The sequence below is a fragment of the Lepisma saccharinum genome, chromosome 9, assembly GCF_977018435.1.
Source record: "Lepisma saccharinum chromosome 9, izLepSacc3.1, whole genome shotgun sequence".
NCBI classification, from domain to species: Eukaryota; Metazoa; Arthropoda; class Insecta; order Zygentoma; family Lepismatidae; genus Lepisma; species Lepisma saccharinum.
In genome coordinates this window covers 57421692-57433007 of record NC_139237.1, presented here as the reverse complement: position 1 = coordinate 57433007, position 11316 = coordinate 57421692, and the positions used below count along the sequence as shown (strand labels likewise).

At 40.1% G+C, this 11316-nt stretch overlaps 1 protein-coding gene across 1 annotated transcript; it reads right to left on the bottom strand.

Moving 5' to 3' along the window:
• Window positions 1-9474: 9474 nt before the first annotated feature.
• On the bottom strand, window positions 9475-9954 carry LOC145992436 (uncharacterized). The gene has a single exon (XM_083128821.1). The coding sequence runs from the start codon at window positions 9952-9954 to the stop codon at window positions 9475-9477; it is 480 nt and encodes a 159-aa protein (XP_082984947.1).
• Window positions 9955-11316: the final 1362 nt, after the last annotated feature.

The following is an 11316-nucleotide window of genomic DNA, read 5'->3' as shown; positions in this document are numbered from 1 at the left end:
GCGTAGGTACATTTTGACTACGTCTGTGGGGGCATTGCCGAAAAGTGGTTGGCAACACTGCTCAACAATTGCAAACAACAAGCTGAAAAAATCGGATTGTTTCATGCACACAAAAGAACACAGTGCAAATATGACTCGTGCTGGCATTTGTCTGTTTTTCAACAATTATAAATATGAACATGAATGACTAATTCGTGACACGGAAAAAGAAACAACTTCAACGTGCAACCAGAATTGGAAGTTCCTACGCATGATATACGATAAGCTATGCCAACGCACAAGGCAGATTAGAAGAATGTTACTCACCGTTCCACTTCGTGGCGAAACATTACATTAGTTATGTAATACTAACTTTCAATTATTTAATACAGACCCATAAATTACTGTGAAATAGCTCGTTTTCATCACCAATCTGGTTCTTGCATTAATTATGCAAATTAATATTTCATGGACTTGGAATCCTGTCACTAATTTACTGCGTAGCAATGTTAATTTCTAAAACGTGTCACACAATTACGAATCAACAGAGATTATTTGGAGCCAGGGGCCAGTGGCGTGCTCAAAATTTTTGAAAGGGGTTTCTGTATACTTGGTCTTAACAGTGAGACCTAATTACATTTTGACATATTTTCCAGCATTTGATGTATTGTCTGTTTTTGGATTGCCGAGCCAAATTATCCCCACCAATCCTTCTCTTTGACATGCCATTGCCTACAGCAGTGGGTCCCAACCTTTTTCGTTTCACGGCGCCCTTAGTGTTTCAAGACGTTTCCCCTTAGTGGGCATTACACAATTTGATTTCCATAGAAGAAGACAATAGAAGTTCTGTTCCTTTCTGTTGTCGCGTTTCCCCGCGCCCCGCGTTAAGCTTAAAACACCCAGGTTATGCTACCACGGGTATTTTCTGTCCATGGCCTCAGGCTGGCCAACATGTTCTTCAAATATGCACGGTCACTTCTTCTACTCTAAATAAAAAGAGAGAGAGAGTGCGTGCTGAATTGAACTATTGTGTAACTTTATGCAACGATGCTAACCGATCTTTGCCGCATGTTGTGGAGTGTGGATCATATGTTACGTGATTAGTAAGAGAAGGTTCTCATAGCTGAGTGGTAAAAGGAATTCATCTCCCTCCTACCTAGCTACAATTAAAGTCAGATCTAAATGCACGTTGCATCACTGGCGTATGCAGCGGGAAGCTAATTGGGCTACACTCCTCAAAATAAACGTTTTTGGATGAAAGCAGTAAAAATCGGGAAAAACGAAAGTGATGCAAAATAATGTGGCAGTTGCGAAATATCCTAAGTGCTGACGTACCCAACATTTTCAATCCAATCAATCAATCTAACCAGTGTCGGCGATTAGATGAGGCGGGTTCGTGGCCTCTTAAAGCTAACCTTGTCTACCAAGAGAAAGTAAACTGTTCTTGCCCCCCAGTTTTCAGTTCTTGTTGCCCCTTCAGTTTTGACATTCAATCGCCCCCACAAAATCTAACTGGCCTGGCGCGTAGTCCCCCCCTCTTAAGACCGACTCTGATCTTAAATATACCACTCATCAATCTCCCCATGAGTAACACAAATAATGTACCAAAAACGACATGTGTCCAGGCGAGGTATAGACATGATGGTAGCGCCAGGCTTTCTTTTGTGGCTGTCAAGGATTTAGCTGGGCCCCATCTTCAAAAATGCATTCTGATATTCACATTCACGCAATCCCGACATGGATTTATTACCCAGTAATAAAAAGTTTAGAATTTGTATAAAGTGTTGCCTTGAAAATTCATGAAATTTTAGGTTCTATTACATTTAGCAACTAACAGTAGTAATTAAAAATTATAAACTAATTAACAGTATAATGTGCTAATGGGAAATATTGAAAAAATACTATTACACTGGCAGTCACGTATCTACACAATATTGTGGGAGGGATCCAAACCTACAGTTTAACATGTAATAATGATCATAATAGCAACAGCAACAAAGTAGTAACTAATAGGTTAATAACATGAATATGTCTATTCATAATCATATTATTAAATAGGTCCAATAATAATAATTATTATTACATGAATGGGTAAGAATATGGATAAAACAACATATATTCATTATCTAGCTTATGTCTCGTTAAGATCACTAAATTTTGTGTTTAAAAAACAGTTGTCCTGCCAAAGAAATTAGCGTAAAAGAATTAAGTGGATTATTTATTGAATTCCAAAAAGGTTGTTAGGACCATGATCCTTAATTCTTATTATTATTACTATCGGTGGTACTCATAAATTGTCGCTGGCATTGTCAACGCAAAGCCATATAATCACAATCCAATCCGCATCTTTATGTAAGTTCACAAATGATTGTATTCATATTGTACAATAGTAAACAAGTACTTAGTTTACTAACTTTTGGAAAGGGGGGTCCGGACCCTCTGAGGCCCCCTCTAAATACGTCATGGACACTTCTGGGTTGTAACGATTCCATTGAAAGTTAATGGAATTGTTATAACCCAGAAGTGTCCGTGACTGTACCATAGAGACATGATTGAAGGCTGTGACCATGGACGTCCGCAGGAGGGGCAAGCAAGGTATATTTTTTCCAGAGGGGGGCAAAGGGGCATATTTTTCTCCATAATAGTGATGCCCCTCAAAAAACACTATTTCAGTCTGAAATTATCATGCTCCTTCGACGCCCTTATAGTAATTAACATAAATTACTGTGACTGAAATGAAATTATGTGTGAAATACATAGCCTACCTCTCAGGTGGACATTCATTTCCCAGGAACTGTGGCCCACCTTGCCCCCTCTTCCAGACGTCCATGGCTCTGACCCCAATAAATCTACTTCCTCTTCCACTGTGTACGATTCAGTTGAAAGAATGTTCGATACCCGGTGGAGGCACAGAGTGGTTCGGGTCCCACTAAAACTGTAGGTCCAGTCCCGATTAGCCTTAATGTGCATAAAGTGGACTTAAAAACACAAACTTAATCAATCAAAATCATTTGAAAGAATGAAAAAAAAACGTAAGTATCTACCCTTTTAACTTAATTTAAAATAAATAGTTTGTGTGAAAAGAAACAGTTTACAGAATCTGACCTATAAATAATGACACCAACGTTATTTACCTACCTTAAAAAACGTGTTTGTTCCGAGCCTATAATTTACATCGCACTTCCTTGTACTTTAGCCGGGAATGCTGGCTCTTTTCACACACGAACACATGATCGAACTAATGCTATCGTTCAACTGTACACTCATGTCCGCACTAGTTATTTTCCAGGTTTCTTCATGAACGTACTTTCGCCAATATTTACGAACTGAGCTGCGAATCACTCCGCCGAGCGTGATATCAATACATCAACAGCCTTGAACTGCGAACGACTGTGCTGCCTCCTGCCAGAAAGGGCGCGAAGTTGGTTCCGGCTGGAAGGGGAAGAAGCAGCCTGGATTAATCAATAACTTGTTTTGATTGTTGGCGTTTCCAATGTTAATTGTTTCTTTGAGGCTTTATCGTTAACCAGCTTGAAAGCTACATGTGTGAAGCATGTACAACAAACATAAGCGGCTGTGGGTGCCATAAATGGATAGTTTTAAAAATAGCTGGGGAGGACTTGGATTCTTGCCTGCGACGTTTTTGCGAACGCACTCATCATGAAGCAGTCCGTAAGGGCAGCAGTTTTAATCAATGAAATCCGAATGAATGGCACTGGTGACGGCGCCAGCCTGAAAAAAGTGGGGGGCTACAGATTTCGGTTTCAAATTCTCGGGGGCTAACTAATCCCTGTTAAAAGACTACGGTGTAATTTTACCAATGACGTATTTTCTTCAGTTAGACCCAAAGGTAAATCTGATCCATCATATACAAAAGAACATTTAGGCACCATTTTTTTTTAGCATGGTAGTCAGACACGTTACCGACTGAGCCACCGCGGCCAAAGCCCTGAAAAGCAGTATTATCAATTCGAAGTCCATGTGCGTTTTCCAAGAGAGAGAGAGAGGCAACAGGAAGATCACATTCATGTCATCTTCAGATCATGGGCGTAATTTTGGACCTAACTTCGAGGGGGCAGAATCAAACTGGACCTAATTTTGAGGGGCAGAATTAAACTGGGCTAAATTTTGAGGGGACCGAATCAGACGAGGCCTAATTTTGAGGGGCAGAATCAAACTAGGCCTAATTTTGAGGGGGCAGAATTAAACGACCTAATTTAGGGGGTTAGAATTAAACTGGGCCTAATTATGAGGGTGTGGAATCAATCCTGGGGCTTAACTTTGGGGGAAGAGAGTCAAAAAGTTTTCCATCCCATAAAAGCAGCATCCAGGATTATTTGCTAAATAACTGTGACGTTTGCGAAATTACAAATATTACTCTTTATTACTCTGCTCCCCATGTAGGCCCGAAAATTTGGTGGGGGGCAAACCCCTTGCCCCCGCCAAGTTACGCCTATGCTTCAGATAATCTCGCAGAAGAAAATCAGCAATAAATGCAGTTGCAACTCTCGTACTGGGATGATATTAGAATGATCAAATCAAGAAGACTTAGGTGGGCAGGCCATGTGGCACGAATGGGAGAGGAAAGAGGAGTTTACGGGATTCTTGTTGGGAAGCCTGATGGTAAGAGACCAGTAGGAAGGCCAAGACGAAGCTGGAGAGATAATGTTGAGATGGACCTAAAGGAAGTCGGTAGGGATCGAAAGAGTGGATAGATCTTGCTCAAGATAGGGACAGATGGAAAGCCTGTGTTGCTACAGCCATAAACCTTCGGGTTTAAGAAGGCTAGAGTTAGTTAGTTACTCTCATACTGGGCATTCATTTCTTCGTCATATCTATCCTTATCGTTGCAAATATCTGAGAAGGAGAAATACGACGTTAAGGAATCAGAGAGTACACAACCTGCCTACTTTATATTGCTAACAATTAGAAAGATTAAAATTAGGCCTCCCCGGCTCGTTTTGACTGCATATCTTGTAATCAAGGGGTGCCGATGAATGGGTCTTCTTCAGTACAGCCTTCTTTTCAAATAACATATTGTAAAAGTTTACATACACCTTATTAATCAACATAGCTTTCAAAGTTTGTACTGAAAGAGCATTCTTGTTGATTATGTTTGAAAACACTCGGTCAGTCAGGCGCGGATCAACGGGGGGGGGGGGGGGACGATCGCCCCTCCCAACAGCAGTTTTTTTTGGGTGCTATCTATTAGGTATTATGCTTAGGCCTAATATTTTTTTAATACTAAAGGTTATTTAATAACCAAGGTTAACAGGCTCGAAAATATTTTTAAAATTTCATTAAAGTGCCCTCCAGTTTAGTGCAATATGTCTCGAAAGGGGATCGAACCCAAGACCCATTGCATATTCACTTTACTCCTATCTGATCATTCAGTTTACCGTATCAATGGCAGAAATTATGATAACGACATACAATAATAACCTTACATTTCAGTCCTGCAACCTATTTTTTCAAAACAATACTCCAATCTAACTCCCTACGACATCAGGGATCCTGGGTTCGAATCTCGGCCTGTGCATGGATGTTTGTGAATGTCCATTCATCCTTTTCATCATATCATTACTCATCCCCATCTTCGCAATGAGCCAAAAGTGGCACAAAAGCGAAGTACAATAAAGCAAATCAATCCATTCTAACTCTACATATGGAAGTCAGCTTGATTCCTGTTTACTGTGTATTGTTTATGTAGAACAGTGTAGGTTAGAATTGATTCTCGTTGAGGTGAGATTTCCGACCGAAATTCGCCCCTCCCAACTGTAACTCTTGATCCGCCACTGCTTCAGTGGGGGCATTAGTTCCAGGTAAACAAAGAAGTAACTCCAATACGTGACACATTATTGATTAACACTGAAATGTGAAATAATGTCACATTAATTGTCACAAAAAGGAACATCTCGGTGTTCTGTTTTACGTTTCAAAAATCGGGACAGAGACTCAAAAAGGGACTATCCAGGCTTATACGTGTGGGTCACTTTACACAAGGAAATTCAGTTCGTTTGACACATTCGAGCTTGGTTCTTGTGCATTGTGGCCTTGAGATTGTGAATCGGAGTGGACTGAAGAATGAAGCTTCCCCTCCCAGGTTTTACCTTCTTCGTGGCAGTCACTGCCAGAAGGGCCAACTTCCATTCGTTGTGCGTGAACGCCATTCGAGATAAAGCGATGTCACAATTTTTAACTTGCATATGTAGTTCATGAGTAGGCGTGTAGGTAAAATCTGTAATCTAATATTGCACTGAGATTTCTGCACAATGATAGAAAACCTGTGCTAAGCTACGTATATCTAATCGTTTCTGTGAAAAAAGGAACATGAAGTTTCAACAGTTAGATTAACATTGCCCAGATAGGTACCCTTAAGGCAACCCCCGAATAATTAGCCTGCGCACGCCTGTGCGATTAGCACTAGTGTTTTTGTCGAGTGTGGTTGCAAATCTTCAATTGCCAGTTTGATCTTTTCCTTTCGTCAAGACACTGAAATTATGGAAGATATAAGCACACATTGTAATGAACTTTGCCACAGTATGGGTCGGCTTAGATTTCAGGCAGCACCCTTCTCGCTTTCTTTGCTGTAGTTAAGGGCGAATCTGCAATCAATCAGCATTAGTCACAATTCATTGAAAGTTTAATGGAAACATTGAGGAAAGGCATCTAGAACATAACATTTCACGAAATAAATTCTAGCGAAACAGCAACACCTTCCCCCTGAACCCGTATGGAATTCATAGCAAAAGAGATACCAGACGAGATAGCTTGTTACAGGAAGACTGTGAACAGTACGGGTAAATATGAGCCAATAGGAAAGGGAATGCTTTGTCGAAAGATACCAATGAGAATTAATATAAGAATTTGGAGCCAAAGTGTTTAACAAGTTGAAAGCTTCAGATACCTGAGAATAGCAATGACAAGAGAAGTCTTTAATAGAACAAGGAGTGTGTTTTGTGAATCTTTGCACAGATAACTGAAAAAGAGACGAATGAAGTGTTATGTATGGTGCAGAAACCTGCACTATAAAAATAAGTGAGGAAAAGCGATTGGAAGCTTTAGAAAAGTGGCTATGACGGAGAACGGAGCGTGTGAAATTGACAGACAAACTAAGAAATAAAACTGTGTTGGAAAGAGTTGGCGAAAAAAGAGCAACACTGGAAGTGATCAAGAATAGAAAAAGAAGTAGGCTGAGGCACTGACTAAGAAGGAACTGCTTGCTAAGGAATGGGGAACGGAGAAAGGACCTGGAGAAGAAAAAAATATCAGGTAATAGATGATATTAAAGTAAGTGGATCGTACGTTCACATGAAGCGTAAGGCACAAGATATGAAAGCCTGAAGGTTGCAGACAAGGTAGAGAACAAAATGAATAGAAAACATTACTCGGAAGAATTTTGAAATAAAATGTTTTTGAGGTGACCCGCAGGCATAATTGATAGATATATAATCTTAAATTCCAATAATGTTAATTTCTTCAGCAAGTTTCATATTTTTTATGTAGCCCGACCCTGTGGCCGAGTGGTTAGCACATCGCGCTGCGACGCCAAGGGTCCCGGGTTCGAATTCCGGTCGGCTTGGTTGTTTGTGAATGTCCATTCATCAATTTCATCATTTCATCACTCATCCCCATCTTCGCAAATTAGCCAAGAGGCACAAAACGCGAAGTAAAATAAACTAAATCAAATCAAATCAATATTTTTTATGTAAAGACTGTAATTGGCAATAATTAACTCTTATGTAGCTCCAAAAATGAAAATACAGACATATTTTGATAGATACTTTAAAAAATTGAAACTAGGAACCTAAATAGCCAGTATTGTTATTGATTGTTATTGATTTGCTTTATTTTACTTCGCTTTGTTTTGGCTAATTTGCGATGATGGGGATGAGTGATGATATGATGACATTGGTGAAAGGACACTCACAAACATCCATGTCCAGTCCGGGATTCGAACCCGGGACCCCTGGCGTCGTAAATAGCCAGTAAGAATATCGAATAATTACGTTATTGGTAATACAGTCAGTTTATGTCGATATGAAATATTTTATTAATTCGAACTGTATGTAGAGATAATGTTCCGCACCGTAATCGTGAGGTGGAAGGCGTCAGGCTCTGGGCTCGTGCTACAAGACACGCCCTGGTTCGTTCGGGCCTTCTGGAGTAGGCGCAACAAATTTTCTTTTTAAATTTCGGCCAGTGTATGAGACCGGTGGCCACTTACTATAGTGAGGAAATTGGGGAGCTACGAATGAGTAGTGTAACCCTGTCATGGAAACCTGTAACGACGACTTGGGGTTTGTCGTGCTGACCACACGTCAACCTCTACTGAGACATGTGGGAGTGAGGCAGGCAGTCGGTTGGTAGGCCCTGGCTCTCAAAGGCTGTTGCGCCACCGGTTATTTTGTTGAGATAATAGTAATTACATGTCTACGAAAAATCGATAGTTTTCATGAACTATAAAATTTAGCTATGCTCTAGCTCTAGCTACCTGGGTACTGAAAATTGAACCTCTTCCATTATCATCCTCCCTCTTCTCTCTCTCTCTCTCTCTCTCTCTCTCTCTCTCTCTCTCTCTCTCTCCATGAAACACTTTTAGGTCCCATTTACTACATGAATTTTATTTTATTTGTGGATCATTTTTTTCACTGAAGTCTTGAATGTGAATTAAAGTTAAATATGAAATATTGTGATTAATAATATTAATTTGTGAGTTGTGCCCCAATATATATATATATATATATATATATATATATATACTCTATGTGATCAAAAATATCCGGACACTCACTGGAATTAGGGCGTGAAGTTCGAAGCATTCTCCATCGGATGCACTGGCAATCAATACAGTGTGGAGCCACCCTTGACCTTGATGACAGCCTCCACTCTCGCAGGCATACTGGCAATCAGGTGGCGAAAGGTATCTTGGGGAATGGCGGCCCATTCTTCGCGGAGTGCCGAGATGAGAAGGGCAGTGGATGTTGGTCGGCATGGTCTGGCACCAAGTCAGCGTTCCAAAACATCCCAGAGATGTTTAATGGGATTCAAATCGGGGCTTTGCGCAGGCCAGGCCATAAGTGGGACGTTGTTCTCTTGAAACCACTGTCCCACACGGCCCGCAGTGTGGAAGGGTGCATCGTCATGTTGAAACACGCAATCATCATCCACGAACTGTTCTTCGATGGTAGGCAGCATGAACGTTTGTAAAATGGCAACGTAATGATGTGCCGTGACAGTACCATGCAAAGCAAGGAGGGGACCAAGCCCCTTCCAGGAAAAACATGCCCATACTCTCAACCCACCTCCACCGAATTTCACTGTCGGCACAACACAGGATGATAAATGTCGTTCATGAGGCATTTGCCACACTCACACAGAACCATCAGATTGCCACATGGTATAACGCGATTCGTCACTCCACATCACGGATTTCCACTGTTCTAATGACCAGTGTCGCCTCTCCTTACACCATGCGAGGCGGCGCTTCGAGTTTCATTGGGTGATGTGGGGCTTATGGGCAGCCACTCGTGAATGGTAACCGAGTCGTCGTACCTCACGTCGCACAGTCATGCTGCTAGGATTACATCCTCCCCTGGTTTGGAATTCCTGCGTGATGGTGGCGATCGCTGATTGCCGGTTCTCTCCTACTACCCTATTCAACACTCGGCGGTTTCTATCTGTCAACATGGGCGCTCGGCCAGAACGTTTTGCTGTTGTACACGTCCCATTATGTTCCCACTTTACTATCACATCGGCGACAGTGGATTTCGGGATGTTTAGGAGGGTGGATATCTCGCGCACTGACTTGTTACTCCTGTGGCACCCAATCACTTCACCACGTTCGAAGTCTGTAAGTTCCTTCAACGGACCCATTCTGCTGTCTCGTGCACTATGCTGCCTGTAGTGGTCCCTTGCTTGCCTCACCTCACTGTAGATGACACCACAGAGTGGCCTACTATGCACAACACACATTTTGACTGGTGTCCGGATATTTTTGATCACATAGAGTATATATATAAGTAATTGTGTGTGTGTTTGTGTGTGTGTACACAATAAATTCATACATATATGGGGTTGTATCTGTGTGAGTGTGATCATATTTACAAGGAACTGTCTATGAATCCAAGTAATTCTAAATCTATTACTGAATACTAATTTATTTGGAAATATTTCCATATAAGTCGTTTGTCACCAGCACACTGAAACATATACTTGCAGATTTAAGTAATTTATCAAGACTTCATTAAATTATTTTTTTATTATTATTTTTATTTGAGTTGGTGTTTTAAGTACACTTTATGCACAGTAAGGGTTTAAAGTGGGATCCAAACCACTGTGCCATGTGTCTCCACCGGGTATCGAACCCAGGACCCCTTGATTACAAGGCGAAATTATTGTTTTGAAACGGAGTTCGAAATAAATGACACATATGAAACTAAAACAACTTATTTTATTCAACAAGAAAGGCATTTCAATTCGAGATGTTGTAAATAAAATGGTAAACATTTGCTAATAAATTCATCAGAGTTTCAGAATATTTTTCATTAATATTTACGAACAATTTACACACAGCTGGTAACTTTAAGGAAGGTCATCTTCCTTTAAACTCATTTATATTATTCAAATATGATTGTTATTCTATTGCTGATCTATTGTTCTATTGGTTTATTTCACTTTTCACAATCCGGACAATTTATTTGTCTTAGGAAATAGGCTAACTCGTGACCCAATTGTACATAAACTGAAACTTGAAATTCAATACTGAGTTATGTACATGTATATACAATAATGTATTTTACTATACGTTGTGCATATATAAATTCCATTATCATTCAGATGATTTGTTCTTTTTTTTAGACACAAGTTGAATTCTCCAATTCAAATGATTTGATTTTTGCAGAAAGACGACTTCAAAATGAGATTATGTAGTGATTATTTTAAATTTTCTAAATTCTGTTGTATGCAGTATGTCTAAATATCCTAACGGTTCCATTAATAACATTATTTTTATATCCCAGTCTTCGGAAAGTTGCTTTTAAACAGTTACTTAGATGAAGAAGTAATGGTCAACAGTTACTAATTTTTAACCTTTTGGATCCCAAGCATCTCGATCGAGATACCTAAAACAAACTCTCACGGTCCCAAGCGTCTCAATTGAGACGCTGTGTCAAGGTCGTAGTTTTACGTTATAACTTTTCTATTTTTGGCTAGAATTTCGATTTTTTTTATATTGTTCCTAACACATGTATTTAACAGAAATGTTTCTTGCACCTTTTTTTCTTTCTTCATGAAAATGGAGGTGAAAAGGCGGGAAAAGGGACTTCTCTTTTGCGT